Here is a 17,253-nt window from a genome sequence, read left to right as displayed (position 1 = left end):
GGTTAAATTCCCTTGCATCCTGAACCTTCAGTGTCTCTTCCCAGGCTTAATTCATGTTTATATTTGACAAAAGAATCACTTTGGTCATCACTTTCTTCTACAATAAATTTCTCCAGTTCCCACATGTCTCTCCTGCTCACCTCTACCCTTCTTCTCATAAAAGGAGACAGAAAGGAGCTACAGTTTGGACACACATCCAAGTTATTGTCTTTAGCTGTACTAGTTTCATCTTTATCAATACTGTGATCATTCTTCACTGAGAGAGTCATTCACCATTGGAATGTGCTGCCCAGGGAGGTGGTGGAGTCACTGTCCCTGGAGGTGTTCAAGAGGGGACTGGACGTGGCACTTGGCCTAGTCATGAGGTCTGTGGCGACAGGTTGGACTTGATGATCTTTGAGGTCTCTTCCAACCTTGGTGATACTGTGATCATCTCCCAAGAACAGACTGATGGGAAACTGAGCTCCAGCCTTTGGCCAGACTTCAGCCAAGCTCCATTACTGAAAGGAAGATTATGCCATGACTTAGGAAGCCCATGATCAGTTTTGGGGCGCAAAATCCCTTTGTGACTCTGGTTATCCCCTTTAACCTCTATGTGGTCTTCATTCCTTTATCTCTTCAGCGTATCCTATATAAAGCAAGGACAATCTTTACTTTGGAACGATGCAGTGAGACGGTACTGCTGAGCATTTAGGTTCCCTGTAGAAATGAAGCAGTTGAGTTCCCAAACCTACAGAAATGCTGTCATTTTGTAGTAAGAGGACACAAAGCTGCATATATGAGGCGACCCGCTCCCCATTAAGGTACACAAAGAAATTTGCTATGCCTATGACAGGACTGTATGAAATCTAAGGAGCCTGCTGAAGGCTCTGGCCCAGATGAAGTGAATTCTGCATGAATCACATTAATTGCTCCCTGAAATGATTTTTCTTTTTTTTTCCTGCAGTCAATGCCAAGACTAATTTCTCCAATGGAAGGGCAATATGATTAGACACAGAGCTTTGCTTTCAGACACTGGCCATGCCTGGCTAGGTTATGCACAATCAGCACTTCTACTTGGCTGCTTCGCGAATAACCATAACGCTTGGATAAAATCTTTACGCCGTCTCTTAAGTGCTTCATTGCCTGCAAATAGACGACGTGACGTGTCACTGACATAAACCACACGCATAAAGCAGCTCCATTCGCTTTTCCCCACTTCAATCCCGACATCCCGGGCCGCGCGGGGAGCCGGCGCCCGCGCTTTTCTCAGACTCCGCCCCATTGCCATGCCTGGTGACGTAGCCTTTTAAATATTTTTCCTCATTGGCTGCTCTGCCTACGACAGCACGTCTAAGTGCTCCTCTCCGTGATTGGTTTGTGGAGAGAACGCGGTACGGGGTTTGATTGGCAGCCGGGGAGAAGAGGCGAGCGGGATTGGTTGTTGACTCGTGGACGCGCGGTGCGTTGTGGGGCGGCGCGCGCACGCGTGGTGAGGGGGTTTCATGGCGGCTATCGGTGTTCACCTGGGTGCTACCTGTGCCTGCGCTGCTGTCTATAAGGTGAGAGGCTGGCCCCGCGCTGTTACTTGAGTGGCCGGGCCGGAGGCGTTGTGGCCACTCTGGAGTCCCTAAGGGGGGGTGGGCTGCGGTCACCTCTGTTCTGTCAGGGTGCTGCAGGGTTAGGCTGCGCGTATAGCCGTGACGGGATGCGGCTGGATTCACGAGTGGTGCCTCTCTCTACAGGATGGCCGCGCCGACGTGGTCGCCAATGACGCGGGGGATAGGGTCACACCAGCGGTCGTCGCTTTCTCGGAAAGCGAGGAGGTGAGGCTTCCTTTCTAAGGTGGGGGTTAGGAGATAGGGGAAGGCTTTGGCTTTGACTGATGCTTACTTTCTATTTTTTCTTAATTTATTCTTCCTTCAGGTTGTTGGCTTAGCTGCAAAACAAAGTAGAATAAGAAACATTTCAAACACTGTAGTGAAAGTAAAGCAGATCCTTGGGCGAAGGTAAGAGAACTGGTGTGAAAGGGGAGGTAAGAAGTGTAGTTTTCTCCATTAAAGCTGGTCAGTCAAATGTAGTCTCAGCACTGATATTGAAGATGTTTTAATGTAGTGTGGTAGTAGTAAAGCTAACTTGCCATTGACAGTAGCATATGCTTTGAAAGTTCACTACCTTATGTTACCATAGGATAGCTTAGGTTGGAAGAGACCCTGAAGAGCATCTACTCCAACCTTCCTGCCATGGGCAGGGACACCTCAACTAGATTCAGCTGCTCAAGGCCTCATCCAACCTGACCTTGAACAAGCCCAGGGAGGAGGCATCCACTGCCTCCCTGGACAACCTATTCCAGAGTCCCGCCACCCTCATATTGAAGAACTTCTTCCTGAGATCCAGTCTAAACCTCTCCCTCAGCTTAAAATCATTCTTTTGTGTTCTATTGCTGACACCCTTGTGAAAAGTCTTCCTTCAGTCTTCTGCAGACTCTCTTCTGGTATTGGAAGGCAGCTGTAAGGTCCCTTCTGCATCTCATTCAAGCAGTAAAGAGATACATAATATTTTGTGTCTAAATTTATCTGCAAAAACCAAGTTGTGAAGCTTAGTAACAAGTTGCATATATGTTTTATATATATATATATATACGCTAAAGTTCCTTATCTAAAACATCTTGTTACCCAGGTGTTTTACTGTGGCTAAAATCCACTGTGATTCTACTTGTGTAGAACTTTGTGTCATTTTTATTGTAGTTGTGAAACACATTCATGTAATAGGGGATAATGTGTTTTAGAGCAGCCCTTTGGAGAAGGAATTGATGGTAATGGTGAATGAAAAGCTGTACATGAGTCAACAATGGGCACTTGCAGCACAGAAGTCCAGTCACATCCTGGGCTGTGTCAAAAGAAGTGTGGCCAGCAGATCAAGTGAGGTGATTCTGCTGCTCTGCTCTTGTGAGACCTCACCAGGAGTACTCTGTCCAGCTCTGGAGCCCTCAGTGCAAGAAGGATGAGGACCTGTTTGATCAGGTCCACAGGAGAGACACAAAAGTAAGCAGAAGGCTGGAACACCTGTCCTGTGAAGGCAGCCTGAGAGAGTTGGGGTTGTTTGGTATGGACAAGAGAAGGCTCCAGGGAGACCTTATTGTAGCTTTCAGTACTTAAAGGTGGTGTGTAAGGAAGGTGGCAGCCTTTACATTGAAGGTGGTGAGACACTGGAACAAGTTGTCCGGGGAGGTTGTGGATGCCCCCTCCCTGGAGCTTTTCAAGGTCAGGTTGGATGAGACCTGGAACAACCTGGTCTATTGGAAGGTGTCCCTGCCTATGGCAGGGCAGTTAGAACTAGATGATCTTCCAGGTCCATTTCAACCTGAACCATTCCATAAATCTTTTTAACAGGACCTGTTCTTAGAGGACAAACTGTGATGGTTTTAAAGTAAAAGAGGAGATTTAGACTGATACAAGGAAGAATTTTTTTACAGTGAAGGTGATGAGAGACTGGCACAAGTTGCCCAGATAGATGCTCAGTCCCTGGAAACATCTGTACAGTGATAACAGGAATTGTGGCTGAAGTACAGCTTCGTATGCTGTAGAAGTTACAAGGAATAAGAGCAAGATAAATTTGTGCAATTAGCCTTGAGTGTGTGATTTACTTTGTTATTTTGAATTTGTGGACAGCTCTGGTGACCCACAGGCAGAGAAATACATTGCAGAAAGCAAATGTTCAGTAAGTATGATCTAGGTTTTTTTTTTTTGTTGTCGTTCTTCTCATAGTAACTTGTATAATTTTATTCCTTTTTTTTTTTTCTTGGTATTGTTTGTGCCACACCATGAATGTGTTCTGTAGTGATCAGCTCTCATTATATGAGGTCTGGTTGCTGTTTAGTGGAATGTTTCTCTTGCTATAGAGAACTTTGACCATGTTCTGAAATCTGCCACCATAATATAGTCCAACGGAAAGATGCTACATATGTCAAAAGGGATGATTCATGATACATTTGGGCAATAGCACTGTGGTGATTCTAAATGCTGAGAGATCCTTAGGTTACAGTGTATTCTGATAAAAATGTTTAACCCCTTGGTTAAATCTGAGTATGGAATTTGGATAATACTGTTAGTAGAAAACTTTCTGCAAAAGGAGAAAAACTACCCTGGAAAATATGGCTCTAAATTTCTGGGGTTTGACTGTTGGTATTGACGTGCTTGTACACATAGTTATTTTTTCATATGGAATATAAACAAATAAGTACTTTTGTTGCAAAGTTTCTTTTGCACTAAGGAAAGCTCCATGGAAAAGGAAAAGTCTGGAGTCATAAATTTTGTATGAATGACACTCTCTTGTCTCTGGGATTGTAGAATTGTTTTTGGTGATCTTTGATAAGGAACTTGGAGGCATTTATTTTCATGTAGTAGAGTACAAACTCAAGAGTGTTTACATAGTCTAGCACTTATTACTTTGAAGAGGAACTAATTAAACATTACCTTTTCTTAATGATTTGGTATCTAACAAAAGTGTGTTGATTTTGCTTACAGGTAATTGAGAAGAATGGGAAACTTCAGTATGAAATAGATAATAAACTTATCAGCCCAGAAGACGTGGCGAAGCTAATTTTCAGTAAAATGAAAGGTACCTAATAAGTATGATCATTAAATTGTTCAGGTTTTTTTAAGCTCTTCGTGAACTTTTTGAATGTGTTATATTGATTTTATTTATTTATTTTTAATCCATGTGTTCTACCTATGTTTGTAAACAGAAACTGCTCAGTCTGCAGTGGGTTCGGATGTGAATGATGTTGTTATCACTGTACCATTTGATTTTGGAGAGAATCAGAAAAATGCCCTTGGGTAAGAGGACTAAGATCTTTCTGGGGGTTTTTAACTTGCCTAAAGCAGATTGGCTGGCAGTTTAGCAATGGGAATTCTGCTGGATTGCAGTTTACGGCCATCAGTCCAGACATTTGGATGTTGTTTCAATTGAGAAAATAGGTAAGCAGGAGATTAACTCTTGACTTCAGCAACTTTTCATGGAATTTACTATTGTAACCAGAATGAAATTGAGTCAATTAGAAAGCGAATTTTGCTATCATCAAAGATAGAAAGTCATTTCAGGTGTAGATGTTCAGTGTCCCCTTTGAAATACAAATAGTTTCTCATCCCTCTTTCACAATTTCCCATCCTCTCGTACAACAGTACTGGCTGAACCAAGTCATTTTGAGGACTGTTTTATCAGAGAGCAGATCAGAATACACCATAGTACTCTACTTGGAAGTTCTGCTTGGAAAAAGTTATTCTGTAAAATTCTTTCATATGAAAAGGAGTGCATTTAAAGCTGTAGTTGGCAGCATCTGTTTCTACTTTGTGATATGTAGAAGCTCTTACATTTAACTGTCATGTCACTGTACTGAAGGTACACTTAAGGTTGTTCATAAAACGTTAGCAAGCTGCGTGTTTGCAGTGTGTATAATAAAAACATGCTTTGCTTAGGTGCACAGGTTTCAAAATAACTTGGAGGAATCAACTTGCAGGGCAGTCACAGGGTTGCTGAAGTTTCAAGACATGTAAAGAAAGGTTAGAAGTGAGATGCAGTAACTCGATTTGAAACTTAAATCAATTTTCCTAGTATGACATCACTTAAACTTCTAATGCTGCATTGGAAGATAGGTTGCCAAGTTTGATTGAGCGTGGAGTTTTCCATCTTTCAGTGGTTTAGGCTGTTTTTTATGGTACATAGTGATCCATCAGTGTTTTCTCTGACAATGAGCACACAGCAGATACAACTACCTTAAGAACACAGTAGCAACTGAACTTCATGATACCTTCCTTTTCCAGTCACTTAACTTTGCTAATACCATGCTGTAACCAAGTTCTAAGTTGGTGACAAATGTAGTTCAGATGAAATCTTAATAGCATGTGTAACTATGGTGAAGTCTTTAAAATGAAATGCTGTTCTACCTTATCATAGGGAAGCAGCTGCAGCTGCTGGATTTAATGTTATGAGATTAATTCATGAACCGTCTGCTGCACTTCTGGCTTATGGCATTGGCCAAGATTCACCCACTGGGAAAAGGTAAAATGCTAATGTTTTACTTTTCAAATGGCAGCTGCTGTACTTAAATCCTGAGAAGTCTTAAATGGTGAAATGCTATGTTGCCTTAGCAGTTAATACAAAATTAATTACGTGAGGCTTGTTTTTCTTTTTACTCTCAATAAAGCAAAAAACTATTTAGAATTTGTAAATCCTTAGTGTTTAAAATACCTTTGTTCAGGTGTGGTTTTATTTTTTTAATGGTTTTAAGAAATATGTTCCCAGATTCTGTCTTGCTCTTTAACAAGCAGATTGGCATGAAGAAAAGTGCATAGTCATTTTTGAATAGTGGGAATTGGGGTCACTTTACGTGTGGTAGAACAACTAAAGCAGATCCTGGGGTGCAGTAGGTGCATTGGGTTTCCCTATATCCAGGGGAATAATCCAAATAATTCACAAGATGTTCAGAATAGCAGACTGCTCTCAATGCCATCAGATGTGTGGGGTTTGGGGTTTTTTTTTCCTGCTTGGCATTTTTTAACCCTTCTTACATATTTCTTGCTTATTATCTTGAGTGTAATACTCAGTTCTTAATTGTGTTGTACAAAAAAAGATTTGGTTACTCTCACTGCATAAAACAAACTAATTTTGTCCTTTAGAGAATGTTGTCAAGTAGTCAGAAGTGCTAAGATACTTTCAGTATTCAGTATCACTGAGGTTGGAAGAGACCTCAAAGATCATAGAGTCCAACCTGTCACCACAGACCTCATCACTTGAGTAGGGAGGACACTACTGCCCACTGCAGGCTTGAACTCACGACCTTCCCATTAATGTCTTATGCACTACCAACTGAGCCACATAAATACATACACCCCAAATCAAATTCCCATGGCAAAACTGATCAAAATATTTATTTTATTTTTTTTTATCCATGGCAGCAATGTGTTGGTTTATAAACTCGGAGGAACGTCACTTTCCATCACAATCATAGAAGTAAACAGTGGAATATATCGGGTGCTTGCTACAAACACAGATGACAGCATTGGTGGAGTTTGCTTCACAGAAGCTCTAGCACAACACTTAGCTTCTGAATTTCAGAGGTAGGTTTGGAATTCCAAGCATGTTGCTGTTAGGACAGGAACGTTAAAAACAAATAATTCATACTAGTTTGCTAGCTCTAGCAGACTGTCTGCATGTGGAATGACTTGAAGTTATTAAAGGAACAGTCAGCTGTTGGGAGTCAAGGAGCAAGGCTGCAAAATTGTCGGTTTTGCATAGGTGCTGTACAAGCTCAGCTATGAACTGTTGTGTTTCAAGTGATGTGTGTGATTACAGGCTGCTTACATCATTTCAGTTGCAAGCTGTTGGGACAGTTTGTTTTTCTTATTGGCACGAAGGATCATCAGTTTGAAATCTGTGTGGCAAGTCACCCTGTGATGAAGAAAAATGAAGAAGTGTGTTACCATTAAGTTAACTCTAGTGATGTTGAAATGGTTATTTGTGTAGTATCACTGAAGGAGACTTTTTGGCTGAAACAAAACTATTTTGTTGATATGTCTGATGGCTTTATGTTTTATTTCCTATGCTCTGGTTAAAACCAGGTAACTTGTTGGCCTTTCTTGGTGTGCTCTTTGCAGTCATTTGCAGGATTTGTTCAGCTGGATAACTGTTCAGAAAGATTTAAATCTGTATGGTAAATCTGAACACCTGAGTTCAGGGTACCTCTATGCAGTGCATTTTAGTTGAAATTGAAATAGACTGGCACTTAAAATTCTTTGTGATCTTTCAGTAATGGCATTTTAAATAATACTAAAATGTCTACAACAAACTTCATTGCTTTGACCTTTTTTTCCTTTCATAAATTTGGCAGTAGCACTCAAATGCCTGACTTTATAAACTGATACTTTTTCTATTTTTTTTATGTAGATCTTGTAAACATGATATCAGAGGAAATCCCAGAGCCATGATGAAGTTAATGAACAGTGCTGATATTGCAAAGCATTCTTTATCAACCCTGGGAAGTGCAAACTGCTTTGTAGATTCATTGTATGATGGATTGGATTTCGATTGTAATGTGTCCAGGTAAAGCAAATCTTGAAGCTACTGTTTTTCTAGAAAATCATCATAGAATGCACTGGGTTGGAAGGGACCTCTAGAGGTCATCCAGTCCAGCCCCTCTGTAGTAATGAGGAATGTTCCCAGCTAGATAAGGTTGCTCAGAGCCCCATCAAGCCAAACCTCAAATATCTCCAGAAATGGGGCCTCCACTGCCTCTGGGCAACCTGTTCCAGTGTTCTTACTACCCTCATAGTAAAGAGCTCATTCCTAATGTCTAATCTAAATCTTCTCTTCTGGAGTTTAAAACCATTGCTCCTTGTCCTCGTACTATATGCCTTTGTAAATAGTCCTTCCCCAGCTTTCTTGTACTGGAAGAGTACTATAAGGTTTCTCTGGAGCCTTCACTTTTTCAGGCTCAGCCTGTGTTGTGTAGAAGAGGTGCTCCAGCCCTCTGATCGTTTTTGTGGCCCTCCTCTGGACCATCTCCATCGGGTCCATGTCCTCCTTGTGTTGAGGGCCCTAAATAGGGACACAGTTCTCCAGGTGAGGCCTCACCAGAGCAGAGAAGCAGAATTGTCCCTTTCAGTCTGCTGGCCACACTTCTTGGGATGCAGCCCAGGATTTGCCTTCTGGGCTGCAAGTATGCATTGTTGGCTCATTATGCTTGAAATCCTTTTAGGTGGTATTTCATAGTTTCAGTAAACTTTATTTTTGGTCCTGTTAATTTTAGAAACAGAAGTTAAAACAGAAGACAAACTTGCTTTCAGCTTTGTTTCATACTGATTGATTCTGTAGTAGTTAGGGTAGTAACAGCAACAATGTTGTCTTAGTGGTTAGAAAACCTGCAAAAAAGGCTCAAGGAGACCCCATCTTCAGAGTCTGTTTGTTGATTAAATAGATTGTGCAATTATTCAAGGCAGTCTGCCCCCCATTATTGTGTTCGTTGCTGAATTTCCCTTAAAGAAAAGAAGGCTTTTGGAGTTTTTCATTCAAGTGAGTTCCAGAATTGTAGGAGTCATGGAAGTCTTGGTGTTGCCTTGTTCTGATAACTGGAGTACAAAGAGGCTTTTTCTCTTGTTCATACTTCCGTGCCCTGCTCTAGGTCTTCTCTCTCTTGGGGTGATATTTTACTGAGATGTTTACTGATTACTCTTCTAGTCAGTAGCAGCTTTAGTGAATTGAAGTAGACTTTGCAGTTTTAGAACTCTGCATCTACTGCTGTAGTGCTGGATCTGATAAAATAAGATGCAGTCTGTTTGCAAGTGTGGGAAGCAAAACTTGTTCTGGCTTAGCTGACTTGCTGTATTTGTAGGGGGTAAAACTTCCTCTTTAGGCTTCAAAGAGGCTGAAGCAAACACAGGTTTGCTTTTTCCATTTCCTTAACCTACTTCCTGTGCACAAGTCAGGACAAGGCACATTTGACTGCCTGTCTTCCCATTTTAAAGATGAAGAAGCAGTTCAGGATATTTGTTGTTTTTTTCAATTTAGTTTTGCTGCATAGGAGTCAAGACGACAATGGTGGCTTTTCTCCAGAGCACACTGAAGAAGAATGAATGCGCATTCCATGTGGGCGTTAATGATGGAATCAGTAGCACAGACGTTTTCACAACAAAATCACTTCTTCAAGATACATCATTGAGAAATATTTGTATTCTTTTGTTGGCTTGCTTTTTTTTAATTCCCTTAGTGCCAGGTATAGCTAGAGAACCTAAAAAGGACTACATTTTCAGTTATTTGTCTTTGGTGGATGAAACAACATTGAATTGTATTTTTACTTTTATTTCTTTTTCCTTCTAGGGCCAGGTTTGAACTCATCTGTTCTTCCCTTTTTAATAAATGTGTAGAAGCAATTAAAATGCTCTTGCAGCAAGTTGGATTTACAGCAGATGATATTAATAAGGTAACAATGGAAATCACTTGTCTGTAGTACACTTTATAGCTCCCCAGGAAGAATATTTATGGGGCCTGTTTTGCTTGCAGACTGAGATTAGTTCATGATGTGTTTAAACAATTTTGGCTTAGAGACAGCAAAATATCTAGGCTGAGGACCCTTAAAAGTCTTGTCTTTGCTTTGATTTTAGCTAAGTGTAAGTGTGGTGGGTTGAAAGGTAGAGTAGAGTAAGGTAGAGTCAGTCAGCAGTGTGTTTTTACTGCTGCATATTGAGTAAATGGCAGAGGATTTGTCTCTATTTGGTGTATTTGTGTAACTCTTGGTGGAGCCAAGGAGTACCTTCTTTAAGTTTAGCATATAGACTTCTGTGTTCACTGAGCTTTAGATGGGGTTTGCTGAAGAACGCTTGAGTCTTGAGGCTTACGAGTTCAGCAGATCACTTGGTGTCCCCTTGGTGCCCATGTTCCTCCTTTTTAGCTTAAACTTAGGAACATATTAGGTGCCAAACTATAGGGTGTTTTAATACCAAAGATCATGAATGAAGTAGCAAATATTACTAATTTCATTCCAATTCCTTTTTTTTCTTTGATCAAAGAGAGTAACTTTGTCCCAACCCCTGTGCACCTGTGTGTTGCAAATAGTACTGCATTCATTGCTTGTGGAATTGGCACATAAATTCTGAGGCAGAAGTTAGCTGGCATTTTTAATGATACTTGATGCTGCTTCAGGCAGTGTTTGCTGTGTCACATCTGAGTTTCTCTGGTAGAATAATCAGACACCACAAGGCATTGTCAGAGAACAATGTGGGGTTTTTTAGGTGGCAATGTGTTTCAGGTGGCTCAGTGTGCTGTTCTCCAAGGTCTTAACATTTTGGGATGTGGGAGGCATTTTAACTGTATAAATAAATGAACTTACTTTACAGCTTTTAAGTTAAGCTTTATGTAAAGAAAAGTGGGAGTTAGCTTTATTTCCAGATCTGGTTGCCGGTTGATCTCAGCAACATTACTCTAAGGGTTTAAGGTTTTTCTTCTTGCAGAAGATCAGTAAGTGACAGCTGGTTGTCAGTGACATCCCTCAGGATTTCATAGAGTCATGAAATGACACAGGTTGGAAAGGACCTTAGAATCCATCTGCTCCAACCTCCCTGCTATGGGCAGGGACACCTCTCAACTAGACTTAGCTGCTCAAGGCCTCATCCAACCTGGCCACAACCTCCCTGGACAACCTGTTCCAGAGTGTCACCACCCTTATACTCAAGATCCTTTTAAGATCCATTCTGAATCCACTCTCCCTCTGCTTAAAACCATTCTGCCATGTCTTGTTGCTAGATACCCTTAAGAAAAGTCCTTCATGAGCCTTCCTGTAGGATCCCTTCAGGTACTAGAAGGAAGCTATGAGATGCCCCAGAGTCTGTTCTTCTCTTGTTGGACAACCCCAGCTCCTTCAGGAGAGGATACCATTGGTACCATTTAATGTCTCAGTAACACAGAGGTTGGGGTAGCACATGCTCTCAGCACATTTGTGGACATTACCGAAACAAGGGCAGCAATCAATACTACTGCACACCAAGACTTTGGAGCAAGGGCAGCCAGTTACATGCTGGGATGCAATAGCAAGGGTGTAGCCATGGGTGTAGGAAGATGTTTGGCACTTGGATAGAGTGTCCAGATACAGTTTCATAATTTTGGGGCTTCATGAGAGGTGGAAGGCACTGACCCTACTGGAGCAAATCTAATTGGAGAGCTATTGAGATGGTTCAAACTGAGAGCTGGGTTTGCTTATCTGTAGAAAGCGGCTTAGGGCAGAGTAGTGCTGTCTGCAGTTCCCTAATTAAGACAAAACTTGACATACCTTACTATAGGTGCATGATGGAAAGAAGACTGGTAAGCAGTGGAAGTTATGACATGGTCAAGTTTTAGACACCAGAAAGGAATTTGTTTGATTTCCTTCACGGTATACTGAAACAAGGGCCCAGAGGGTTTGTGGAACCTGTATGAAAGGAGATAAGGTCCTGAGCAGCATGTTGGTACTGGACCTGTTCTGGACTAGATGATGTTTGGAATTAATTTCCACCCTGATATTACTTCATGATGAATCCCTCCATTTTTGAAATTAAAAACCAAAATCTAGCTGATGTTTACACTTCAGGACACCATTTGAAACTTGCAAGCTATTTAATTTCAAATACAAAAGTAACAAGTGAAATAAAGATGTCATCATTTTGTCTTTTAACAGACAGAGTAGTTTGCATTTCTGTCTTGCAGGTTGTGACCCATCTGTTTCATCTGTTTTCCAGGTAGTTCTGTGTGGTGGGTCTGCTCGAATCCCAAAGCTACAGCAGCTGATCAAAGAAATTTTCCCAGCTGTGGAATTACTGAATTCAATTCCTCCAGATGAGGTTATTCCCATTGGTGCAGCCACAGAGGCAGGAATTCTGTTAGGGAAAGAGAATCCTTTGTTAGAAGACGACGCACTTATTGAGTGTTCTGCCAAAGATATTCTTCTCAAGGTAATGCTGAAGTTACTGCTCTTGGAAAATTTTCTTGTTGCAGTAAATACTCAGCACTGCTTTTGAATGATGAATGTTAGAGAAACAGTATTGTTTTATCATAGTTCTACAGGTTGGCTGTAGGTCAGCAGTAAGTGGTAACTTAGGTTTATTAACAAAAAAAAAAAGACAGAAAAAAATGCTTGATTTGTAAGGAGAGAGAGACTCTGTCTTTGCTGTCTTGTAATAGCTGGAGTTTTTCATGTCTTTGTAGGAATGTCTTTGCTTTGATGGTAAATGTGGCAGACAGAATGAATCTTGGCTTTCTTTTCTGTTGGAGCACTGTTGTAACCTTCCCAGCTCAGTAAAGTACTTAGAGAAAGGCATGAACTTTTTTTTTCTTTTTAAAGGGAGTAGACGAGTCAGGGGCTGACAAATTCACAGTGCTATTTCCATCAGGGACTCCATTACCAGCTCGAAGGCAGCACACCCTGCATGCTCCTGGAAACACCTCTTCTGTCTGCCTTGAACTATACGAGTCATTGGGGAAAAGCCCCATGAGTGAAGAAGGTAAATTTGCACAGGTGAGTGTCTTCATATTTATAGGCACTTCTAAAATTGGAAATTTTAAACTTGGAAATCAAGTGGATCTGGGGTAAAAAATCCCAAAACAAACAATTAAAATCAACCCAACTGACCACTCCTACCAAAGCCTCTTGTTACAAAATTAGAATGACATCTCTTTGGGAATGGTCTTTAAATGTTCTTTACATGTGTTATAAAGTATTGAAGCACCTCAAGAAACTGAAGTTTCCCTTTTGATTCCTAAATCACTGCCATGTTACTGTGGTAAGCTCACCTGGGATGAGAGATCAAAACCAGCCATTCCAGTAGTGGACATCTCCAGCGTGTTAGAAATAAAACTGCTAGAGGTAATGGTGTAGTTATGTACTGCCAGTTAATTTTTTTATCTTCTTAAAGTGGATAGGATCTTGGTATTAAATGCCACATTCCATTTTTCACAGTGGTAAGATGTGATTAAATCCTTAACTGATACAAAGATACTACTCAGGAGTCAAGCTGTTGAGAGAACATAGCTTCTTAATGATGATGTGCTTACCTTGGCTTCAGTGCATCAGGGAGGGGCTGAAATGGAGGGAATACTTGAGAAAATTGGGTAGCACCAAAGTGAAATATTATGGGCATAGGGAAATGATGTTGCCTAATAATTACAGAACTGGTCTTAAGTAAAGGAACATGCTCAGGTTTTGCTTGGAGTTGTGGTTACTCTGGCTACCTAGGTGATAGACCTTGAAACAAAACCAAGAACCAAAAATTTGCGTTACAGGTGAATGAAATCCACTTGGGCGTGCTTTGGTGTTAATAGTATGAGATGCTGAACAGAATGATTTTCACACCTTGGCTGTGGTGTCATTTCCATGAAACTGCTGTGTGAGGATTTAGAGACTTGGATTATAACTGAACGTTTGTTTTTTTTTTCCCCATAGATTGTACTTCAGGATTTAGATAAAAAGGAGGATGGCCTGCATGATATACTAACTGTTCTCACTATGAAAAGGTACTCAAAACACTTACTGTTCTGCTGTTTAACTTGCTGTGTCAGGCTAGTGACAAGTGGCCTTTTTTACCCTATTACAGGATGGTGGTTGTCTGGGCTGGGTTTTTCTGTTTGTTGGGTTGGGTTTTGGTGGTTTTTTTCCATTTGCTGGGGTGGTGGTTTTTTTTTGAGAAATTTTGGCATTTCATTGCCTGCAAGGGCCCTGTCCTGACAGGGTGTGCTGGGTTGAGACAGCCCCCTTCCCCACTTCACTGGCAACAATAAACACTCAGACAAACAGATTGCAAAAGTGATGGAAAGTTTAAATAGAAAGCAGTGAACTTTTACAGAAAACCAAAAGCGCAGTGACAAAAAAAAGATCCCAAAACAAACCCAGAGAGATCCCATCCCCACCTGAGGGTACACCCAAAACCCCCAGGGCTCCTTCTTCTCCCCCCACTACTAGGCTAGTCTCAGCTGGCCAGGTCTGAGACTGCCCATCCCCCCGTGGCCTAGCCAGGCCCAAAGCCAGGAGGCATCTCCCCCAGTTACCGTCTGACGGAGGAAGAGAAGAGGAGGTGCTAGACTCCGCACTGCATCTTATAGTGGTGCAAAGAATTGTGGTAGGAAATACTACATAATTTCCTGTGTCCACCCCTCTGGGCTGGACTTCTGGACACAGGAAGTAAACATTGCAGGGGGGCACCCAGCTCAAACTGCAACATAAGGTAAATTCTGTAGGAGAATGGTTTCCATGCAGTACCTTCTGTGCTTTCATTGTTTTATTCATAAAGAAGTAAAACTGAACACAGTTATAGATGATTTTTAGCAGCTTTTGAACTGTTAAGTGCTTTAACCTTGCATGAGAGTAGTCAGGACCTCAGATTTCCTGTGGAAGGGGGTCAGGTAGTTCTGCTGGGTGCCCACACTTAGGAAAAACTGAAATAGAATCTGTCTTAGTAGTTGCTAAGGAATCTGTGAAGGGTTTCTCACATGCAGCATCTGTGCTGAAAACCTGTGGAGAGACCTTGTCTGAGACAGGGTTGCTAAGAGTGAGAAACAATGCCACAGGAAATTTGCCTTCATAAATCTACTTTTTACAGAGTTACTTCATATTTTCTCATAATAAACAGGTATGGCAGGGTGGAGAATGGGGATTGCATGATGTTGAATAAGTTTTCCTAACTTTCTTGGGCCTTAATAGGAGTGCTTGGTCTGATTTGAAATAGTTAAAATAATTTATAAGGATTATCAGGAGGTGGAATTCTAAGCAGTCAGAGTATGTTTGTCTTCTGAGGACTGTCCTGAAGTTCACACTGCTTTTCTAAATAATAAGAAAGCTGAAAAAAATCAAACATTACTTGCTGTTTGATTTCAAAATACTTTTTCTTTTAACTGTCCAATGCATCAATGCTCTGTGAATAGACTTCACCTGAAATACTGTTACTCATACAGATATTTGCACTTGACATTGGTAGGATAAGTATATTAGAGATTATATATGCAACTGTGTAGTGCAGAAAACTAGCATTACTTTAAAGGAGTACTTAGTAACATTTAGGCGGAAAAGACAGGGGAAGTTCACTAGAATCCATCTATTTCTGTCTAAATATTGCCTGTCGTATGTCTAGATGAAGTGGATTTTGAACATTAAGGTTTTCCTCATTGAAGGAGATCCTTGGTATCTGAAGACTACTACTTTTTAAAAGGCAGATTGTTGTGCTTTGACAAGACATGCTTATTTGTTGGTTGGTGTTACTCAGAGTTCTCAAGGTGAATATTTTGGGTAGTGTCACTTCATTGTCTATTTAGAAACCTCTACTAAATAAATCAGTTACAATATTGAAACATGTGTCTGCATCTGTTCCAAACATGTGGAGATGATCCATGCTTTAATGGAGAGTAAGCAGCACATACCTAAACACTCTAAAGTTCATAAATCAATGTAATCTGTATTGAAGAATGTTCTTCCCTGAGTATTTTGATGGTCATCTTTCTTCTTTCCCTCTGTGTGAAGTCTGTTCATCCTCCCTGGAGCATGCATTAACATACGAAGTACTGTGTTGAGATAGCCCTAAACGTATCTGTCTCTCTTATCTAGGGATGGGTCCTTACATGTTACCTGCACAGATCAAGATACTGGAAAATGTGAAATCATCACTGTTGAAGTGGCATCATAGTCTCTTGATCGGCAACACTTTTTCTCAGCTGATTTTTGTCTCTTGTTGGCTTTTCTGTCAAAGTGGTGACACTCTGAGTCTGTAATGATTCTTAGAGGACTGTAATAAACTGAAGTACAACATTAATTTGCCACTAAGTCTGTTTGGAGTGGAAAAACATGGTGCAAAATACTATCAAGACACCAACAGTGGAGCATGGAATTATCACCCAATGTAAAAAAAGAGAACAAATCTTTGTGCCTGTGGTTCAGCAACAAGCATATTACATAGTCTAAAGATTTTTTCCTTGGACTACTTAGGTTGTGTACCCATTTAACCAGTGGATTCAACAGCATTGCAGTTAACCAGTGAGAGCTAGACTGGTAAAGGTTCACTCTAACTGCCAAACTGCAGTGGAAATCCTTTGCGCTCTCAATGCTGCCTGAAATCCTGGCAGTGGCTCAGTGTGGTAGCCTCTTGAGCAGGTTTGGGGTTAGCCTGAGTATTTTTCTGGAGTTACCTTAAAATGGTTTTGTGGTGTGCAAGGGTTCTTTGTGCTTATTTATGTTATTAATAAAAGACATCTTTTTATATGTGGATCCTGACATCCTTCTTCTGTAAGGAACTGTTCTAGTCTGTGTCATAAGGTACTGTGGCACCTTGTTTTACATTTTGGTAGGGGAGTGGTAAGGAGGGGATATAGTCCATGAGTGTTGTTACCAGAATTGAGGGCCTCGATATAATGTGCCCTTAAGGGGCTACAGTTCAGCATTGAGGGCCAGATGTTCCCTTGTAAAAATATTCAAAGTGGTAGAGCCTCACAATCAGACAGAAACTAGAGCAAGAGATGGCTGGCTGGATTTGAAGAGACCTGTGTTCAGTTACCTGTGTTATTATTACAGGTTTCCCACATTTTCTTGTCTGTAGAGAATGCGTTGCAAGGTTCTTGCTACCTGACAAAGGCAATAGATACTGCATATCTCAGACATTTGTTTGAAATGCAGTTAGAGTTTTATATTCTGTGGTTTTCTGGCAGAGACACAGGGTTGAATTTGTGAGGCTTTCTTGAGTGGACAACGTGCTGGAAAACGTCTCCCTTATC

The 17,253-nt window shown here is 41.0% G+C and overlaps 1 protein-coding gene across 2 annotated transcripts; it reads left to right on the top strand.

Annotated features, from left to right (window-relative positions):
- Positions 1-1,454: 1,454 nt before the first annotated feature.
- HSPA14 (heat shock protein family A (Hsp70) member 14) lies at positions 1,455-16,742 on the top strand. Of its 2 annotated transcripts, XM_068168052.1 has the most exons (14): positions 1,456-1,541; positions 1,725-1,805; positions 1,906-1,988; positions 3,651-3,699; positions 4,506-4,599; positions 4,727-4,817; positions 5,935-6,039; positions 6,936-7,097; positions 7,924-8,079; positions 9,853-9,955; positions 12,243-12,455; positions 12,845-13,018; positions 13,943-14,013; positions 16,094-16,742. In XM_068168052.1, exons 1-14 carry the CDS (start codon positions 1,485-1,487, stop codon positions 16,170-16,172), a joined length of 1,518 nt encoding a protein of 505 aa, XP_068024153.1. In that variant the 5' UTR covers positions 1,456-1,484; the 3' UTR covers positions 16,173-16,742. The 2 variants fall into 2 exon arrangements, with proteins under 2 accessions (XP_068024161.1, XP_068024153.1); XM_068168060.1 differs by lacking the exon at positions 16,094-16,742 and having other exon boundaries at positions 1,455-1,541; positions 12,894-13,018.
- Positions 16,743-17,253: the final 511 nt, after the last annotated feature.

The sequence above is a fragment of the Melanerpes formicivorus genome, unplaced genomic scaffold (assembly GCF_026170545.1).
Source record: "Melanerpes formicivorus ecotype bairdi unplaced genomic scaffold, bMelFor1.0.p_v2 SCAF_3, whole genome shotgun sequence".
Lineage (NCBI taxonomy): Eukaryota > Metazoa > Chordata > Aves > Piciformes > Picidae > Melanerpes > Melanerpes formicivorus.
Note: the sequence above shows the minus strand (reverse complement) of the source record. Positions and strands in the feature narration are given on the sequence as shown.

Bases quoted from the DNA above. Each gene is read 5' to 3' on its own strand.
- HSPA14 (XM_068168052.1), top strand. From the start codon at position 1,485: ATGGCGGCTATCGGTGTTCACCTGGGTGCTACCTGTGCCTGCGCTGCT. The intron at 3,700-4,505 runs GTAAGTATGATC...TTTTGCTTACAG, and splicing joins TTGCAGAAAGCAAATGTTCA to GTAATTGAGAAGAATGGGAA. The intron at 8,080-9,852 runs GTAAAGCAAATC...TTTTCCTTCTAG, and splicing joins TTCGATTGTAATGTGTCCAG to GGCCAGGTTTGAACTCATCT.